Raw genomic sequence first — 21,784 nt, forward strand, 5'->3', positions numbered from 1 at the left:
GGCTGTCTATCTGGGAGGTTGGCAAACCCTTTTAGATAGTGATTGTGTGCGCGTCCCTTAGTGTTGGTGTGGGTGTGTGTGCGTGGCATGACTGTGTGCCCACGCCAGGTCTCTGTACATGACCAGTGGTGCGTGCCCTCTCTCTCTTCCTCCCTCCCTCTTTCTACTTGCCCAGAAAAGAGCAACCAAGGCGACAACCTGCTCCCCTTGCTCAGACAGAGCTTCCAGAGCGGAGAGAGGTCCTCACTCGACGCCAAGCCCACAGAGGAACCCTCTGTCTCAGACTCGCACTCATCCGTTCAGCCTCTCTTCCACTGGATGTTCCCAGCAGTCAGTGGAAGACAGTGGAGGATTGTTCTTGCTGTCGCCATTTAAAAAAGAAAAGTCTCTATTCCTCCTGGGTTTCCATTCTTGAATCTGTGCTGCCCACTGACCACCAGCTGACAAGCTTTCTCCTCTTTTTTCATTCTTGCTTTTTCATCCCGGCTTTGATCACATAATGATCTTTCTTTTTTTTTGTTTGTTTGTTTTTTGTTTTTTGCTTGTTTGTTTTTTTTATTAAGTTGCATTCCCGTGGCTTTTTGGATCCACCTTTGTTGTTGTCTTGTCCAACCAAGTTAAAGCACTGTGTGTGTTTGTATCTATTGCCACTTTCCAACTTGGAAGTACTGAGTGTAATCACCACTTAATTTTAACATTATGTCCACTAGGTAGCATTTAATCTCCACATGCTCAGCTACTCTTCCCTAAACTTCTGGCATATTGTGTTGCTACAGAACAATGAGTTGTAATTGGAATTGCAGCAGTGGTAACACTTGAGTGGCCAAAATAAATCTCAACAGGTTTTGAGAAAGAATTAGAAATTTGACAGTAACCAGAAATGACCTCTCCTCACCCAAGTCTACATTATTTAGACCTTTAGACCATCAAAAGAGCCTTTTTTGACCAAGTGGGGCAACAAAACATGTTTAAGCCTTATTATCACAGCCACTGTTTATTTCTCTTTAGCATTCTGAAATTTTTGTGCAGACTCTTAAAGAAAGTCTTCTTATACTCTTTGTTGTTAATTTCTTAACGTTACCAACACAGAATGCACATGTTCAGACATCAACGTCTGTAAAAGTTAATGCCACAAAAGGATTTCATATGACGAACTTTGTCTTTCTTGTCTTTCACACAGTTTCACATTTTTAAAAAAGCCCTTCCTCTCCTATCCTTTGCCCCCTCACCGACCCACCACACACACTCTCTCGGTTCCTTAGCTGAGGGAGCCAGGCAGTGGTTAGATGCATTTTATAGTAGCATAGTGTTAATCCTTGCCTCTGGATAGGCAAAGTCAATTTCCCATTTCCTGTCCCCAAAATGGCTAACAACAATAATGCAATGGGATGTTTTTATGGAGTGTGGGGGGCCTGTGTGGGCTATATGTCTATATAAACTGATACAACACACACAGGCACTCTTGAACTGGTAGTTGTCCATATCTGTAAAGGCCAGATTCTGTATCAGAACCAGTCCATAGCCAGAAGGCCGTTAGTGGCATTACTGTTTATTTTGCATTATTAAAAAGTGGGAGAAGCATGCTTCTTCAACATAATAAAAAGTAAGGATGGAAAGTATAAAGAAGAAAAAGCAGTTTCTCTCTGTGTGATACTGTTATGAGGATGTGACAAAACAGAAAACACCTATTTGGGATCATACCGTGCTACATCCCAACATTTGACACAAACAATATAGAGGATGGACATAGTAGTATCACCCACATTTAACGAACTCCTGTTGTGAAGTCTCAATCTTGGTTGTTGCTATTATTGTTCTTTTGAATCTACAAGTCCACAGAAAGAGGTGAGTCTCTCGTTAACACGCTCATCAGTAAAGACGTCAGAGTTTCTTTAAGGCTCAGTCCAGCCACTCTACAGATGACCTTGGTTTCAGCTATACTCTTTCAGTCATTACCCAGATATCATAGGTGAAGGTTGAAATGTAAATGGATTGGGCTGTTGGCTCAGCTTTCTCTTCTTCACAACATTTGGGTACAGTTCCCTGATAACTGCTGACGCTGCACCAATCCATTGGTCCACCTGTATTTCCACTTTCTTATCAATCCTGAATAAGACCCAGAGATACTCAAACTCGCTTAGGCTCCCCTTTATCCTCCAACCAAGAGGGCCCATTTTGAAATCTGAAAGTCTTCTGTGACCCACAAACAACTTAATAACTGTTATGATCATGGCACAGGCCAGATATAAAGCATTTTCTTCTTTGTGTTTTACTGATTCTCTCTCCTTTGTTTTCACGTAACAGCCTACGTGTGTGCTATTAGACAAATAATAAACAGCTCTTTGTTGGTTAGAAGTCCCATAAGCCAAACTAAATTGAGTCTGGATTCAGGTGCTTATTTTATATTTTAGTTATGACGGAAACATTTGCAGTTGCAGTTGTCATTTCTGATGTCTAAATCCAGAGCTAATTTACAACATCAACCCCTTTTTCCTGCTCACAGTTAGATGACTTTTGTGGGTGGCTCCACCTGAGAGTAAAGGTAATGATTTTGGATTTGACAGAAACTACTTTTTCTTATATATATATATTTTTTTAACTTTTCTTATCCTTAAGTACATTAACCCCTTGCTAACAAAAATGGTTAAAATCATTTTATTAAGTAATTTCATAAATCATTTTATTTAAAAAAAAAAAAAAAAAGTAGGGATTTTCTTATGGTGAAATGCTTTTCCTTTTTTCCTCTACTTAGGAAAAACTGATACATGTAACTACTAAATGTGTTTTATAATGGGTAATATAGTCTAGACATCTAATTTTTGAACAGTTCATAAACAGTTTTCAGGATATATTTGATCCTTTTCCTGTTTGTTTAGTTTCTTGTTCCTTTTTTTTAAGTGCTAACAAAAATATATTTATGAATTCCTTGCTTTGTTAGATACTTAGACCTGGGAGAGAAGTATTTTTCTTTAAGTAGTGTCATCATTTATTTTTCTGCTTGCTCTTTATCTCTCTCTATGTCTTCTTTCCTTCTGCCACTGCCTCTTTTTTTCTTTTTTCTTTTTTTTTTAATCAGTCTCTCTCTAAGGTGTGTCATCTCCCTGTGGGCATCCCCCTGGGCTCTCTCTCATACACATACACAGAGTGCATTAGGGTTGCTGTCATTTACAATACAACCCCATTGTCCCCGCCAAACAATGGCTACAAACAAACAATTGACATGGAAATGGAGAGATGTAGCTCATTAGCGGGCGCTGCTTGTTTTGTTAATGGATAAATGGGCGGCTTCAATAGGCCAGCCCTAAAACCCCTGCCTCAATATGGAGAAGGCTGATTAACAGGAAACCACAGGGAGGGAGAGCAGTGACAAAAAAATGCAGCTTCGTTCTCCCCTGGGTCGTGTGTGGCTGTGTTTGGGCGGGGGGGGGCAAATTTAGGAGTTTGTGTGTGTTTGTGCTTAAAGATTGAGTCGTGTAAATGATGCGTTTATGTTAACTTCTGCTGCAGTGGCTTAAGTCATGCAGGCATTTTCATGTTTATTAAATCCCAAATTGACTCATCTGTCTTTTTCAGTCAGTATATTCTCTTATAACTTTTCCCATTTGTTTTCAGTGCAGTTCAGTTGCATTCTCTCTTGTGTTTTTCTGTTATTTTGATCTACTTTTGGTCCCCTATTTTTCTGGAAATCACCCGCTGACATTCCTGTCATTTTAAATTACCTGTCCAGGATGTTTGTTTACTACTGCCTGGTTACTGTATATAGTGATGGCCTGCCCAGTGAGGGTGCTGCTTGGTGGGGTCATCATCTGTTAAGTGCTTGCCAATTGACATCATCAAGGTTTTCGTGTGTGTGTGTGTGTGTGTGTGTGTGTGTGTGTGTGTGTGTGTGTGTGTGTGTGTGTGTGTGTGTGTTTTATCAGTGGGATCAGATTGGATCGACCTGAAAATGGCATTTCTGCCATTGCTGTGATGGTGACAGCTCAATACTGTATCTGTCTAGAGCCAAGATGGTGCGTGTGCCTATCTCTGTGCTCCTAGCTTCATAATGCAGTGAGAGGTGTACATGCTTTTCATAACAAAACTTTTTTATTATTTTTAAGACTTGTTTTGTTTACGTTTTAGGGCTTGGTGAAGTACCAGGTGTGTACAGATCATAGTTTCATGCATGATGATTTTTCAGATGCGCTCAAGTACCATCATGAGTGCTATATTATAGGAGTAAGGACAACAAGTAGGAAATTTACAAGTAGGAAAACATCACTGAACACAGTGATTTCTTAAGCATAAGCAGTTTATTACACTAATAATTGCACATTTATAAGGTTACACCACCATTGCTGGGTAATACTAGCTAGTTAGGGTCATTAAGGCTGATCAGTCGCACATAAGTATAGACCAGTCGGTGACCTTCTGGCAACCTCTGGTTGCTAGGGAAAAATATATATTCTCAGTTTCATTGTCGCAGGGTGAAATTGGCTGCAAAGATGGTGCTGCACCGAAAACATCCTTGCGATTGATTTGGTTGCTAGCGGACTGCAGAATATATACTCTGCTCTAGCTACCATTGGTTGCCGGGGGTCACTGACTGGTCTCTATTCACGCCTGCGTGAATGGGGACTTCCCGCCACCATTTGCAACCAGTTGGGGAATACTTATTTTTCCCTCCGACTGGTGTTTGCCAGATGATTGCTGACTTGTCTCTAGGCCAAAGAGCTGGAAAATGTAATGATACAATAATATCAGAATCATTTTTATTAACCACGTTTGTGTACACATAAAAGGAATTGGGCTACAGCTGTTTCTTTACTCTCAGTGTATGTAACAGAGTAGATGACAGACAATACTGACATCACCATATCAATATACAGTAACAACATGTATAGCATGTTCAGGTACAGAGTGCAAAGATTTTGGAGTAAGTTACCAATTAAATAAAGGATGGATAAGTAGTTACTATATATACAGTGTGTATATGGCATGCTTTAATTCAGCGGGCTTATAAACCCCTAAAACAATGATAGACCATTGAGCAAAGCAGTCATATATATCTAAATAACAGCTATAACATCAATACCTTCTTAAAATGATGTGGAAATAAATGCGTGATTTTTTTTTTCTTTTTAAATATGTATCTGTCCAAAAGTCCCTGAGAGTTTTTTACTCATGTGTGCAGGAGCGGGATGCTGAGCGGCGAAGACAGCTGAGAGAACGAGCCAGGCAGCTGATAGCCGAGGCTCGATCCGGAGTCAAGATGTCCGACATGAGCCTGCTGGATCCATCAAGCAGTGGTAAAGGTGGCAAGGCGGGCACCGCTGGAGGTCAGCTCACACAGCAGCAACAAACATGAAGTCTTGATAGAGACATCATTTCCATTCGCACTTTATTTATCCACATTAGCACACTTTCAGAGTTTTGTTAAAAGCATTTGTAATTAACTAACATTCAATAATGCTCATGGGCTGTAATACAAAAGAAATGTCACAGTAGCATGCTTTCGACATGCACTCACTTTCTTCATCCACACATGCTAAGACACACACATTTCCATTATGCTCTCTAAAGGGGTTCTACTTAATCCTCAGAGAAAAACAAAATGTCATTTGACAACAGCCGCAGGTCTAAAAAGCACCACCCTTATATTCAAACAAGCAGTTTGCCCTGCAAGTCCTCCCTCGTCTCGTTCACCCAGTAATTGTTAATCAACACAACGCATTGTGTGGCCAAATTATGCTCAAAACACCAGACACTTCTAATAACAGCTTGCAGAGGTAGCAAATGCTGCCCGTGTGCATTTCCCACTGCTTTCCATTTCCTTGAAATTGGGGTTATTATCATAATGACCATTATCAGGCCTCCAGAGTCATTTGTTTATGATTCCTCAACATTACACCCCTCTTTCTGGTTATTCTCTTCAGGTGGATCAGAAAAGGGAAAGAGGAGACAGCTGAGGACAAAGAGTGAGAAGTGGAAAAGGCAGTTAAACTAACTTGTGTAGTTGTAAAGAGGACAAAGAAAGACAAAGTGTTTGACTGATTAAAAGCAAAAGAAAAGTAGAGAATATTGGGCTTTTCTGATGAATTAAAAGGTTTATCAAAATAGTTACCAGTCAGTGGTTTATCAGCTAAGCATTGATGTTCTTGAGATGATTAGACAACAAAAGATAGGTCAGAGAAAATACCTAAAAGACTGAAAATGGCGATGCACTTCTTTTATGCTCAGAAAAGAAGAAATCAAAAACAAATAATCCCTTAACGAGGAGTAAACATTCAGCGACATGTCGGGCAGAAGAAGAGGAGACGGACAGTGAGGCAGAGGGCGGGTAGCACTTGATTTATTTGCTCTTTCAGCTTTTCTGAATTGGACTAATTGTTGATCTCATTAAAAATGGAGTTGGAGGAAAGAACGGAACAAGGGAACAGGAGGAGGAGGAGGCGGTGGCAGCGAGGAGAAGAGAGAAATGCTGTGGGCTGTGATACACAAGGCCTGCCGAGCAGAACGGCTAATCCTAACCCCTCTCTCTCTTCCTTCTCTCTCCCTCTCCTCCTTCAGCGCCATTGACAGTCCTTTAAGTGCAGCTCGGGCTGCCCGCAAAGAAACTTTCCAAACTCCATCACCATGGCCTCCCATTAATTAGGCCTCAGCCAGCCACGCAGGAAGGGCGCTTGCTAGCACGCTCCACATCGCAGCTAGCAAATTAGAAAAAGGAAAAAAAAACACACACAAAAAATGCTGTTATGTTGACTCCCTCCCCTTCTTTCTTTGTTCTTGGTCTCTCCCCCACCAAGTAGTAAATAACGGAGGAGGGAGCTTGCAACACTGTGTACTGATTATATTGTTTTAATCCATGGTGGGTTATCCATGCAGTTCCATTTGAGTTTCTTCTAACGCGTTTTTCTTGTTTTGTTCCTAATGTGGAGACACTGTTGTTTCTATTGAGCCCCTGTGCAAATTTAATGGAATATACACTCTCATGTTTTTGTGGTTTTTGTTCCCCCTTCGTCTTTTATCTGGAAAAAGAAAGGCGGGTAACAGATCCTTGAATTGGTGGAAATTAAACTGGGGTCTCATTTTCACTTTGTGTGTCAGATATTTTTGCGAGCAGGCACTAAACCCACACAGATCGATGTACTCAGAGACCTTTCTTGTCTCTCTTTTGGAGTTTGCTGCATTTTCATGCCAATAAATAAACATATTAACTAGTGTATCTGTGTAGATAGAAAGAAAATGTGCACAGAGCCCTAAAATTTGCCATGAGTTTTCCGCAAACAAAAGCCATCATAATATATTTATTGTCGTTTTGAGAGCACAATGTGGATGGAGATTGTTAACAACAGGATCTTAACACTTATTCTTATCACAGACTAATACTATCACAAACTAACCAAATATCTCTCTCTGTACTCCTCCCTTATTCTGTATTGTGTTCTCTTAACACCTTTCTATTTTCTAAACTTCATCGTTGTCCTTTTTTTCTTTACATCATCACCATCTCCTTTTCCTTCCTTCTTGCTCATTCTGCTCCTTACTTCATTTTTTGCCTCCTTTCTGCTGTCCAACTCCATACCTACAGATGTTTTGGACGGAGTCAGAAGTCATCATGAGGATGTTGGTGTTACTGGTGTAAGGGGTGAGGATGAGGGAGATGTGAGGGCTGAGGAGGAGCAGTTCCACTTTGGTGGTGATGATCATGATGTTGACACCACTGCCACATCTGCATCTGCACTGCCTACTAACCTGCTGCCACTGGAGGCTCTTCCAACTACTTCCAGCACCCAGGGTCCCCTGGAGCTTACTAACCCCAGCTCTGAGCTAACCTTTTTGGGTAAAATAACTGGCTGACGCTGTGCAGTTTTGCATGACTCGCTGTCTTCTTTTATTTTTCTAACTAATTCATGACCTGCCTGGACGTTCTTTAACATCCCCTTTAGTACCTAAATCCTCTTTGGCAGTCGTTCACTCAAGTTAGATTGAATTACACTGTCTTCAATTAATTACCATTTTAACCTAATATCTAACAGATAATGCCTTTCCAAAGATACTTCATTTTTGATTTACCAGATAGTGAGAAGTTATCCTTCTTTTTGTAAATGTATCCATTAGATTTTGTGCCTGTAGCTCTCCAACATGATTTTAGGTCCCAAACATAGCTGAGAAGAATTTACTGCCTAAACCTAACCCAGAAGACTTTAGTGCATAAAGCTAACCACTGGTTTATGCACTAGTTGTAACCTTTATAACCAGTGCGCTTGTTGAGCTATGCAGGTATTTAATTATTACCAGGCTTCTCATTCACTTGTTTTTTCATTTAGTGACTTACCTGAGCCCAAGCTTTTCATCTTTTCAGTTCATTTCCACAAACTACTCTTCACGCACTCCAGCTTAGTAGTTTGAAGGTGCCATACTGTTGGTGTAAAACTGTTGGGGTGTTTTTATGTTTTCTTTTATAATTAAAAAAAAGTAATTAAAAACTCTGAAAACTGCTCCCTAGACATAAACAAAACAAAAAATATCTTCAGTAAAGCATTTGCTCAAATCTTCAGAGGTAAACTAATTACTTTGTTTGTTTTTCATTTACTTTATTTGCCTCTTTAATTTCCTGTCGATGTGAGATAGGTGAGAGTACAGTGAGGGGACCAGAAGAAACAGACATTAATAAAAAACAGACAAATGCTTCCTCAAGCTTTGAAGTTCAGTATCTCTGCACTATTTTTGTTTCACAGTTGTGTGTAGGGTTTTGGTTTTTTTGGGGTTTTTTGCTGGTAGTAATTTTTATGTAGTCTTGAAAGCAATTGATTGTGGTGATTGTAACACTAAGTGGCTGATACCACTGTTTATTGTGTTAATATTTCCACTGAAAATGGGAAGTCAAGGTTATTCAGCCTACCTGCTCCAATTTGTATATATGGTGTATTTGTACGTTTGTATTCAAAAGCATGTGCCTGTGCTTGGCATCTGTATACATGCATCCTCGCACTTGTGTGTTTGTGAGTGTGAATGTCACGGGGGGAGGTGACACATGAAACGGTCGCCCTCCTGTTCTTTCATCTTCTTCAGTGCAGTGCTCTGGCCTGGCAGGGGAGCTGTGGTTACCAGTCCCTGGAAAATAAAGCTGTTTGCAGCTACTGGCAAGCAGAGACAGAGAGGGAGGGAAGGAAAAGGTTAAAAAACAAATTAAGAATGGGTGGAGGTAAAAGTAGGAAAGAAGTCAGATTGACAGACAGAATGAGAACGAGAAGAGATTATTAGATTGAGAAATATTCTAGGAGAAAATTAGTGCAAATGAATTTTAACATGTTAAGCACATGTTAAACTGGTTCTTCAGTGATCATTCACAGCTCCATATTTTTTATTTTTGAAGTTCAAAATCACCTTCATTTATCTGTGAGCATAAGGGGTAGGATTAGACTACATGTACACTCAGAACCTGGGCGATAATGCAAACAGGATGTAAGACTTCCTACTCTTTCCACGTGTGTGTGTATACTGTATATGTTGTATTCTCACATGTGTTTGTTGTGTATATATTCCTTATCTGTGGGTTTGCCTTAGTGTGTGGATGTTGGTGCTGACTAAGTCACTTCTCTTTTTTTGGTTTTTGTGTAAGTGTGACATTGATATAAATTGTAGAAATAACCCTCTTATTGCTTATCAGTTTGTCCCTTTCTTTCTTTTCAGGTACAAACAGTAAGCATGTGGATCTGAAGCTGAAGAAGCTGGTGGAGGTCAGCCCAAGAGGAGTCACTTCTCCTTCATCCCCGTCTTCCACCTCCTCCTCATCGTCACCCACCACCTCCTCCTCTACCTCCCCGCTCAGCCCTGCAGAAGGACTGGAGGTACGCTGACCTCAGAGCACCTACTCTCTAGTTTTTCACCTCTCTTTCCTTTCATCTCTCGTTCTGTTGTTGTGTGTGTGCGCTTGTATATGTGTGTATCTCTTCCACCTTTCTCCGCACACCATCAAAGACTTAGTCCGATCAATTAGGTCCGATTGACCCCGCTTGTCAGCCGGCTGAGTCTTTGTAGACATCAGTCACCTAGACCACTTCATGTAAGACCATAGTTTATCCCCCTCTGTCCATCCGAGTCTGTCTCCACGAATCATGCACACACACACAGACAGACATCACAATGCTCTACATAACATGTAGCAGTCCCCTCTATTAATCGTGACCTTTTCAGATAGTCATATATATATGTGTGTGTGTGTGTGTGTGTGTGTGTGCGCGTATAGGTTGGGAACAGGGGGTTGTTATGGCTGCTTGCGTCTATAGCTTCTGATGTGAATATTGAGTCAACAACGGTTTGAACATCTGTTTAATTGATTTTGAATGTCAAGTAGAATAAGGTGAGTATGTGTGTGGCTGTCAGTACAAGCAAAACCCTCTGTGCTTATGGCGACACAGGGTGTCTTTGATCATCGATTCACATAAACACCCTCTTGTGTTCAAAGCCTAAAAGGCTTAGTCCTTTATGGCCAAAGGAGTGCGTATGCGTGCGTGTTACCGCTTGACCCTCAGAGAGGTAAAATTATCATTTGGTACATTCCTAACTCTTCTCATAGCACTTTACCCAAAAGTGTATTTACATACTCTATTCACATCTGATTTGAGCTCCATCACTATCAGTGCAGTGGGTCTGCTGTGGCGATCATTCTGGGGTATTTCTTTCTCACTTCACATGAGCTGAGTTTAAAATCTGTGGTTTAACTGCTGATTAACTTTTTCATTACAGTTTTACACAGGAGATTTACACTCATTGTATTTAGGAGTTTTATGTTGTCACTGATGCAGCAAGAGGTATTTTAGAGACTGTATCTTGAAATGGTGTTCTGTACAGTACATCAACAGGTGCTCAGGGTTTCTGCCTGAAAATCAGCTTTGATGGGTGGCGACTTGTATTGTTACACTCAGTGTATTGCTAACAATCTGCTAAGATGGTAAGTTTGAGGCAAAATTTGTCCCAAATGCATCTCATGTCCCAGTTTACAGCTGTTAGAGAAAGAGACTGGATAATACAGAAAAAAATTATCTCTACAGTGGACATAAGTGGACAGATATCAGCTGAACAGGTAAAACAGTGTTAACTTACAGCATTTGCTTGATTCTTCATTTATTTCTTACAAGGTGAAAGGCATGAGTAAGTTGATAAGTTTCATTAGATTCTTGAATGTTGCAGCTTTTATATAAAATAAAATAACAAAAGTCAGAGCAGCCCCGGTTCCTGGGCACTGGAAACCATTAGTGCTTGATTAGGTTACTGAATAGTACGAACAACTTAAAGATTGTTTATTTCAGGTGAAATTTCTAAAATTTCTAAACCATTTCTAAGCCTAACAGAGCCACACTGGCACTAATCTTTGTCATCTTCGAGAAATTTTTAGGAATATATAATTCATGCAATTCTGCCATCTGTTGTAAAGGTGGTACACAAGAATTTAGTAATACTGTTGCTCTATTTTTGTGCAGCTTTTATTATCTCCAGTTTTAACTTAAGTTTGATGCAGTTTTACGGTTATAAAATATAAAAACTACAACAACTACTAAAGTAAGAGTTTTACAGTAAATGTGTGCAAATGTGAATAATCATGTCTGTTCTCCCTCATCAGCTGACTGGGTACATTTTTTCTGTCCTTTAAAATATGGATAAATTGTCCCAAGAGGATCGGGTCTCCCAAAAGTCCTTCAGGCCTTTGGAAGGACCTGCAGGAACGTCACACACACACTCGTCCTCTCATTAGCGATTGTGTGTATGCGCAGCCTCGGCAGCGCACGATAAGGGCATGCAACGCTCAGCAGACTGCAACATTAGTCACGCAGCCCCATGCACACACATTCACAGACTCACATGCACCAAAAGCCCTGAATCACCACTGCCACAGCTTGCCACAGCTCACCACAGAGATGATAGCGGTGATAAGAGATGCAGAGGGGAGCGGCAGAAAGTAAAAATTACACCCCAATATCTGCTCGTCCCAAAGCGTAAAAAGGAGACAGAGGGGTAGCCAAGTGGGTATGCATTGTGGGTGGGTGTGTTTGTGGGGGTGTGTGTATCTGAGAGAGAAATGTAAGACTATTCTTTTTTTTTTTTTCTTTTGGTTGAAATGCAGCTGCTGAACTTTAAGAGAGTGGCTGCTGTTTAACCTGTAGTTGTAGTCTAGTGAACAAGTCACAATTCACAACAGTTAAACAGTATGTAATAATTGGAGAGGCAGGCCCAGTGCCCTAATCAGTCTCCCCAGGGATTAGATTATTCTTTTGCTAAATAAACCATTCCCTCCACATATTGTTAGAGCTTGCAGCTTTTACCACTCAGTGTGGTAAAATCTTAAAAAAAACATCCTTATGAAAATATGACAAGGACAGGAGCATTAATCCAACAAATCCGTTGACATCCAATTATCAGTGATTGTTTCATTTTTCTTTAAACAAACATATGAAATATTCATAAAATCACTAACTGGATGGACCTTTGTCTTTTATATGACCAATATCACTAGGTTTTCAGCTGCTTTGCATCACGCTTTTGTATTTCTTGTTTGCTTAACTATATTTCTAAAACAATATGTTTAAGTCTGTAAATCTGCACACTTGACATGATTGTCTGTATAAATGGATCTTGTCATCTTTATTTATGCTAATAATAACATTTTCATACATATATACAGAATACATAGAGAAAGCCAAAATAGATAGTAACTTAAAGTTTTTTAAAAAAATGCACAAAACAAAATGCATATTATGAAATAAATAAACGATTAGTAATAATCATCATCAGAGGAAGAGGAAATCACTTTAAAGTAAGCCTATAAAAATGTGTGTTAAATTATTTAAATCAGGGCAGTCAAACAGAAGGTCTAAGTTTTACACTAATAAATGTCTCTCCCATGGCCATTCATACTGGATAAAAGTAATTAAGCAATATATAAACGGTTAAATGACAGAAAAGTTCCTGTTTTTTCACTGTCTACCATAGAATTTTCTTTTTGGGGGGCGTTATAATAGGTCCACAAAAACCTTCTGTTTTATCACAACTACAAGATGTTATGGATAATGAGCTACCAGCTAACTTTTCTTTATTTTTGCACATGTATTACTTACATTTTAAGATCAAAGAGTCATGCTGACAAATTTCTTTGATTTACTACAGCAGCATTTCTCTGTCAGGTAGGAAAATGACATATTGTTGTAATTAAACTTCTTTTATATGTATTAGATATCTCCAGGATTAAATGTGCAGGTAAACTTCTTTACAATGACACATGGGGGAGCTTCACTTGTCTGGCTCACCCAAGATTAAAGTGGCAGATGATGTAAAATAAGTTTCACATCCCTGATATAAAGGAAGTCACCGATTCTCTCAGCCTCATCTACTCAAACAGGTCAGACTGGGTGGCAAAAGCACAGTGACATTTAAGTTTAAGCTTAAAAATGATCAGTAAAATTTTAAAATCACTCAAACAGGATGCTGATTTAGCGAAGCCAGGATTGGCGGGTGATTGTGATGCTTTGTGGTAAAACCAATAGGAAGCCACCTTATTTCCGTAACCAAGCCCAAGAAAGTATCAGGTAAACAGAGGGCAGATACATGCTGCTGTCTCTGTTTGCTGCTGGGATTTAAGGACTAGAGTTACTCATCGTATTAACACCTTAAAGAGCATTTAAGAGAAAGAACAGCAAAATGAATTTCGAGGTGGGAATGTACAGAAAAATTAGTATGAAAATATCATCTTGATTATCTGAGAGAGCAATGAGATTTCAGGCAGCTCAAACAGCATCACGATTCGTCTCTGTAAAACAGTGGTCCCTCATTTATCTCGGTAGTTACCTTATAAAAATAACCCGCGATACGTGAAATCTGCGAGGTAGCCAACTTTATTTTTTACAATTATTATAGATGTTTTAAGGCTGTAAAACCCCTCACTAAACACTTTATACACTTTTCTCAGACAGGCATGAACATTTTCACACTTTTCTCTCTTGTTTAAACACTCTCAAAGTTCAAACCTTCACAGAAAAATAAGTTTAGTATTATGAATGAAACCAAAGGCACCCGTGGTTGCCTTTGAAGGTGCAAAACGTTTCATGAACATTGTTGTGGTTGTTGGGGAGAAAACTTACAGTACAGCACTTCAGAGTCACACTGCTAGCGATCGAAGACTTATGTAAATTTGACGAGCTGAACATATTCTGTACTGTACAGGACCACGGCACGAGATTGATTGACAATGGTGTACAGCCAATCGGTACGCAGAACACAATGCGCTGTGAAAAAAAAAAAAAAAAAGCATGCAAAACTGCACACAAAAAAATCCCCGAAACAGCGAGGCCGCGAGGGACCACTGTACCTTTTTTATATTTGAAGATATCAGCTTCATCATGAGGAAAAACAAAACACATTTTGGCAACATTAATTGGAAGATGTAGAACAGGAAATTCTCATAGTTTTGAAGACTGAGTTTAAGAAGCCTGTTGAGGATGTCAGCAAATGATTTGAGGCTACACAGTAAAAAAACAAAAAACAAACATCAAGCACAATTTATTTAACCATTATTGAGTCGACTGTTACCTTTTTTACTTTTTGTTATTAGTTAGAACTAAAGACGTAAAATTGAAGCAAGATCCTCACCTTATATCTTATATCATATACTCTGGATGAACTACACATACAGTGGTGCATTCTGTTTTTAATATATTTTTGGCCTTTTAAGCCTTTACTTTGATAGGACAATGGAGAGGAGACGGATCAGAGGGAAGTAAACCCTTTGATAACTGTTCCTCGTTACTTCTCCCTCAATAAGTAATTTAACTTTAAGGTTATCCAATGGAGGCATTTGTGAGCCCAGAAATTCATTACATTTGTGTGTCATAGAAATGTTTTTTCCCAGGAAATGGTGTGGCATGGTTGTTTGTTTTTTGTTTTTGTTTTTTTAACATTATAGACTTTGATTTTATTGTGAATGTCCATTCCTGAAGTATTTGTCGATTGAGAACCAGAGCAGACCAGCAGGCTGTAGACAAACGCGCTGTTTTCAGGGATAGTTGGACAGTTTGTAGCACAGTTTTCTCACTGGTGCTGATCTTTGTTTGCACTTTTAGGCACTTCTAAACTACCAAGTATGGCATAAAGAGCAGGTGTAAATGTGGTGCCATAACTCCTTTAAACCGAAATATGACTAAAAACCATAATTAATGACATGAGAGCATTTTATAATATCTCTCATAGATAAAGGAAGCAGGAGCACTGATAAAGTTTTCCACTTTATCGTGTTTTTGTTTTTAAAATACCATGGCTGTGTAAGAGTTAAACATCCTTCTGGATCGCCTTGGTGTTGCCTTGATGCGAGCACTGTCCTCACATTTTAAAATGTTTAATTGGGCTTTTGTGTATAACACTTCATAAATAAATTTGCCTCAATTTGTCTTGACATAAGGTTTTTAAGTGGCTGGTGGAAGCTGACAGACTAATAGACAAAACAAAGTGAGAACAGACTAATTGCTGACATTGTTTTTGAAAGTCAATAATCTGAAGCTAAACTAACAACTCCCCGTCTTCACGCCGTTTCCCACCCACACCCGTCTCTATTAGCCCTCCTCGCACTGCACACCCTGCTTGACTATCTCCCCCTGTTTCAAGCAGTGGAACATGTTTGCTCTAATTGTCGACTTTATTACACGTTTCGCCGTCTTATTAACGTTGCTGCGACGTCAATCTTAGCCCGAGTCGGTTTCTTTTCCACTCGGCTTGGCATATTTGGGGGGCTTGGTAATAAAGCATTTCTGCATGCTGTTTTTGATAGCGGGAGAAGCGAGCGTGTGCCTTTCTAACACATGTTCGCTTTGAAAACAATAGCGTTTTTTTGCATTTTGCATAATCTGAATATATTTTCTGGCTCGAGGTTTTGCTGAAAGTCAAGTTAATTGCCTCCTTTTTGTCTCTCTCATGAGTGAGGGAGTGAATGAATGAGTGTGTGCGCCTCTGTGTGTGTGTGTATTTTCAGAGGGCTTCATGCAAACAAATCACAATGTAGCTAACATATCAACTTCTACCAGATTTATCTCATGGCCTGTCAGTTGGTGTGTTCACTTACAGTGCTGTAGTTTTGTGTGCATGTGTGTTTTTGGTCACAATAATCACAGAGCCGCTCTGAAATCTTGAAACGACTGCCTAATAAAAGGTTGAGAGCAGATCTAAGTGACTGGTAGAGTCTGACAGAATAATAGACGAGATTTGAAGAGGCAGCAGACTAATTGCTGCCATTGCCTGTAATTTAAAATTAAACAATCAGCTCTGTTTCTATGTGTGCTTTTGGTTTGTTTTAGCTTTTGTGCACCAGCTGTTATTGCAGTCTGAACTCTCTTTGCGCATCTCTTTGAGCCGCATGTGTTTGTCAGTTGGGTTATCCATCTCTCCACATGTCTTGCCTTGTAAATAAAATCATCAGCTCACTAGGCTATGATTGCATTTCTTTCCTTACTTCACGGTTTATTAATTGCATGATTTGTGTGTTGAAGCAGTTTTGACTGAAAATATGTCCCTTTGTTTACCTTGTTTGGCGATGCCATTAACTGCAAATTAAGAGTTGACACAGAAATAGAAACAACTGTTCATGGTCTTTGTCTTCCTGAGTCAGTAGGCAATACTTGACCAAGCTAAATGCTGACTTTCCCGGTGTCTGACAGAATAATGCAGAGGAGTTGAGAGCTGAGAGGCTGCGCAGAGCCACGGAGAGGTTGCGAAACCCAGTTGTCTTCAACAAGGACTCTGCAGTCAGGAAAACACAGCTCAAGTCCTTCAGCCAGTATGTGGAGAGCAGACCAGGTGGGGGAACGTTACAGCACAAGCACACAAACACAATGTATGCACTGTTTACCCAAGGAGGTATGTTTGCATACGGAGACACTTGATTCACACACAGCAATTAACTGTTGAGGACGTCCACAGACATTTTGAGGAGCAGTAACTCGACTCCTCAAAAGGCTACAAGGATTCACTTGTTCAGAGTAACGTTCGAAAGCAGGCTTGTTTATAGCTGGGGGGGTTTCTCAGTAACTATAAGATATTTTCCTGTATAATGTAACTGAGTCATCTGTAAAATGTCAGAAAATATCTTATATAAAGAAAGTAAGAAGACTACTATATACAATATAATATGTAATACAGATAATACTCGATTCAGCTCAAATGACTGATTAAGAGGAAGATCTGAGGCATTTCCAAGCAGGATACATACACCTGTCATGATGTGTTCACACCAATCATGAAGATCCATGTAGCTGTGTTTTGTTTTGTTTTTGGAAACCCACAAATACTGGATCACTGGATTATTTTGACCAGTGACTCATGTAAAGCTACTCTAGAATAAAAATATAAAGACTGAAATGACATTAAGTGGATTTCTCGCCTGTTAATGTATGTGACTTCATTGTTCCAGAGATGAAAAGACAGAAGTCTGTTCCTGAGGATCAGAAGAAGGCTGAGGAGGACAGAGGTTCACCCATAGAGGTTGATGTTCGCAGACCGTTTGAAGAGGAGGTTTGTTCATATTTTCTGTAGTGTATACAGTTTTGTCCCATCTGCAACAACAAACTAGTGTGTGAGTGTGATAGTAGCACTCATCAGCTGTTACTTTACTCTGTATCCAAAAAAGAAAGACCTGGGGGTCAGATGTGAAGTGGTTGATTGCCTTCCCCCCCCCCCCCCCAATTTTCTGTATGTCACCTTACTAGTTTAAGTTGCCTCCCCACTTTAACCTTGTCCACTTCTATACCCTCACACACACACTACTGTCGTCTCTTTAACTCACACACATCTAAGTATTGATTTATTAGGCTGCCATTTTAATTATAACAATGGTAGATATCAGCTCTGTCTTTGCACAGAAGTGTGCCTTCACGTCCTTCAAGTGTTCACACACATTTCACACTGTCTTCCAGGCAGTGTGCACAAAGAATGTGTTTATAAGAATGTTATTATGTGTGTGCGTATGTGTGTGCGTGCCACCAGAGACCACGGGGTGAATCTCTTCCCAAGCAGCCCTCTCCTACCCTCGACCCTGCACCCTCCACCTCAGTCCCATCCACATAGACACACAAGCGCACACACAGCACCCTCCTCCCAGCGCCTGGGCCCCAGGGTTAATGGGTGTTCAACCTTTCCATTATCCCGATCAGCCAAGAATTACCTGCTGAATGATGTTTGCATTAATATAATATATATGGTAATTTCCCTCCTCTTAATTACGGCTGGGCCGAGCGCGGCAAGGGGAGTGGGCTGATCATGTGTAAAATTGATTTGCCAAGGAAAAATATGGTGATAGAGCGAGAGCGCGCACAGAAGAGGAGGAGGGAAAGGCTGTTGGGAATCAGCACACACACACACACTTGCACAAATCACACGTGTGCAGAGCTGCACAGATGCACACACTCGCATGCTGGAAGGAGTACAGGAAAAAGTGCTGGCCTGGGTGGAATGGAAAAAAGAAAAAAAAACTTTCTCTCCTGCTCTCTAGTTCTTCTTCCCATTAAGAAAAATGAAGTGCATCAGCAGTAAAATAGAGATATTTTTTCGGATGCATCCTCAGTAGTGAATTTGAATAAACATTTTTTCCTCACTCAGAGGAGTTTCTCTGAAGAATAGCAAACAGCATGGAGACAGAGGTGAGGAGAGGTCAGAAATGGAGTGTGTATTAAGTGTCTGGTTATAGAGCAAGGTGTGTGTATGTGTAGAGTGGCTGATGTTGCTCTGTGTATTAGAAGTCGTGAGCTTGAAGAAAGCTGAATCGAAGGTTTAGTTTAAGGTACTACTAGTACTCCTCTGCAAAAAATAATCATCTTAACCAGTTTATTTACTGTGGAGTCTACATGTAAATGTTTTTGCAAAGAAATATGGATACGCAGACATCCTAAAGCAAAAGTACATTGACTTCAAAGTGCTGAAGGCTAAATGGTAGTTTTAATGACTTGCACAGTTTTGGAAGTTTAACAAAGCCTCTGCCCCCCACTGATGCTCATAGTGACACAATCATAACTTGGCTTTTGGAAAGGGAAGGTTCAGGGAGTGATTCTTGGATTAGCAAGACTGTAAAGGTATTTTTTCTGTTTTTGAATCTGTTTGTTGTTCTTTATTTCTGCTTTGTTTCAGGATAACTACTTAATCTTGTTTATGAAAATAACTGACCTCATCGTACATTACACCAGGCTTACACACTTATATCGTCCAGTATTTAAATTCAAATCAATAACATAACAAACAGTTATTGAAGAAAACCTCAGTGTTTAGTTTAGTGTTAAAATAACCAATGATACAGTGATAGAATCTTTGATCACAGTACTATAATCTGGATTTTGGAGATTTTCTCTTAAAATGTGGTTAATGAGCATTTAGTGTGAGCAAAACATAAATAGATAACATATCTTCAGAACTTGATTAGTTCAGGGTTTTGTGAACTGGAGCCTATCCCAGTTGTCATTGGGCTGAAGCAGGGTACAGCCTGAGCAGGTTGCCAGTCTGTCACAGGGCTTACAGTTCTTCGTGCTCACAGTCTACCTCACCCTATGGCCATTTTAGAATCAGCAGTTAGCCTAACATCCATATCTGTGGTCTGTGGGAGGAAGCTAGAGAACCTGGGAAGAACCCACACAGACACAAGGAGAACATGCAACCTCCACACAGAAAGGCCTTAGCCAGCTGGTAGAGTGGAGCTCTGTTGCTGTGATTCAGTAGTGTTAACTATCTACAGATTAATGTCTGCTACTGATTTTGGGAAAGCCCCATCTTGTTTGCAAATCTGCTGATGTCAACAGGGCCAACACTGGCTGATAAATTGTTGCATGAAAAACAAACAGAGTACTGGCACTCTTTAAGAAGTGAGCAAGACGTTTAGTGATGAGTGAGTGCCTGTTTTCTGTTTCCTTTCTAAACCAGCAGAGGCATGTTTAAGTCGGAGTTTAGCTCATTGCTAAGTTGCAAAAGTTGTGACCTTTGGCGTGGGAAGATTGAGATCATGATCGCCTGTTGCGTGTTAACTCTTCATTGACATTGTTAAGGACCACACATAAATAAACTGATAAGCAACAAGTTTAGAGAAGGAAATCTTGTGGCCTTATTTTGAGTTTCTTCAATGTGCTTTATTATCAAAGTAGAATAAGTTGGCTTATTTTATGATTAGCACACCTGATATACTTGTCTTGGTCCGATAGTTTTTAGTTATTCGGCTTCAAATCAGTTACATAACTAATGTTTACTGAAGAAAACTTCAAAGTGTTTAGTGTTAAAATAAAATAATACAGTGGAATGTCGTTAATAAAAGGCTATAAAGTGGCTTTGTAGATGTAGAACTCACAAATGTGGATTAAAGCTCTTTGTCTAATATATCTATACTTCCTTCCTCTAACTATTCTCTCTCTCTCTCTCTCGGTTGGCAGAAGGCGTTCAAAGACACCAGTCAGTATGTGGTTGGGGAGCTGTCTGCACTGGAGAGCGAGCAGAGGCACATAGACGCCCGAGCAGCTCGCGTGGAGAAGAGGCTGCGCTATCTCATGGACACAGGTACCCCAAGCCCAATTACACTGGAAAAACTGTTTTGGCAAATTGAGCGTACACACGCAAACACACATCCATGTACGCCCAGGGTGTGTGTGTTTGTGTGAGAGAGAATCTTTGAAGCCCCCCACCCCCCATTGCCCTCCCTCCTTCGTCACCCTCCCTCTTGGTTGAATGTTGCACGACGGAGCGCTGGGTGTATATGAAAGGAGGGGATGGGTGGGGGGTGAGGGATGAGGAGGAGGTGGAGAAGGGAGGGGAAGGGTGGGTGGGGAGGGAGGGGGTGGGGGAGTGTGTCTCGGGGATGGGAGAAGAAGGGAGACCTCTCTGGGCTGGGGTGATAAGGGAGCCCTTCATGGGGGAAACGATAACTGGGTGCGATAGCGGAGCCCCAGCCGAAGTCTCCGCTGCAGCCGTTTGCCAGCCGCGGCCCCAGCCAGCCAGCCAGCATCCACACTATTGAACAGTGCACTCAGCCATGCACGGCTACACACATACACCCTCCTTCCCCTAGTACATATCTGGCCTTCATTGATATGCTGTATAAGGAAAGACGGGGGTGAGTTAAAGGGAGGAGAGAGGGAGAGGCAAAGAAATGGCAAAAAAAAAAAAAAACCACGAGGTAACACAACATGAGCACTGACACAGTTCACAAATCCACGACAGACACACACAAATGCTTACACACCCGCGAAAAAAAGCACAAAAAAAAGCAATCTGGTTTGGCGTACAGAGCCGGATTCGGAAGGTTTTTATTTAAGATTTGGCTGGGGGTAAAGCCTTGTTAAGACATGAGACAGTGTGCTGAGCCAAAAGAGGGGCCTTGGCTCCGTCGAGTCCCTAACTGAAATTGGAGAATAGCATCCTATTTGTGATACTAAACCATCCCATTCCTCACCCAAGAATGCTGCTGGGGGGGAAAAATGGTTCCAGGAAGTGTAAAATTTTGATGTCTGTGAATGTTGTGAGAGTGTAGGTACAGTATTTGCTGTAGTAATTTAGAAGCAGCTCTCATGCTCTTTCTGATATATCAGCGTCTAACTTGGTGGATTTAGCTCCCGAAATCCTAAAAAAGCAACACAGGGGAGGATAGAAGAAGGGGTTTTTAGAAAGGAAACTGGGGCGGTGGGATTTGCGCTCACCTTCCCCATCCCATTTGGATCCTGATATGGCGGATATCTCTCCTCTGTTTGTTGTTGTCGTTTTCCTCCTTTTCGCCTCCCTCCCTGCCTCTGTGCCCTCT

At 40.6% G+C, this 21,784-nt stretch overlaps 1 protein-coding gene across 4 annotated transcripts in view; it reads left to right on the top strand.

Moving 5' to 3' along the window:
* ehbp1 (EH domain binding protein 1) overlaps positions 1 to 21,784 on the top strand; it is a 161,762-nt gene that overhangs the window by 107,591 nt on the left and 32,387 nt on the right. For 2 of the 4 annotated variants that reach the window (XM_063492101.1, XM_063492102.1), the window contains 6 exons: positions 5,174 to 5,318; positions 7,571 to 7,822; positions 9,676 to 9,833; positions 16,680 to 16,818; positions 17,432 to 17,532; positions 20,424 to 20,547. In XM_063492101.1, the coding sequence (XP_063348171.1) occupies positions 5,174 to 5,318; positions 7,571 to 7,822; positions 9,676 to 9,833; positions 16,680 to 16,818; positions 17,432 to 17,532; positions 20,424 to 20,547 (919 nt within the window). The remainder of the gene's footprint in view (positions 1 to 5,173; positions 5,319 to 7,570; positions 7,823 to 9,675; positions 9,834 to 16,679; positions 16,819 to 17,431; positions 17,533 to 20,423; positions 20,548 to 21,784) is intronic. The other 2 variants (XM_063492103.1, XM_063492104.1) reach the window with 1 other exon arrangement.

This window comes from Pelmatolapia mariae, linkage group LG13 (genome assembly GCF_036321145.2).
Source record: "Pelmatolapia mariae isolate MD_Pm_ZW linkage group LG13, Pm_UMD_F_2, whole genome shotgun sequence".
In the NCBI taxonomy this organism is placed as follows: Eukaryota; Metazoa; Chordata; class Actinopteri; order Cichliformes; family Cichlidae; genus Pelmatolapia; species Pelmatolapia mariae.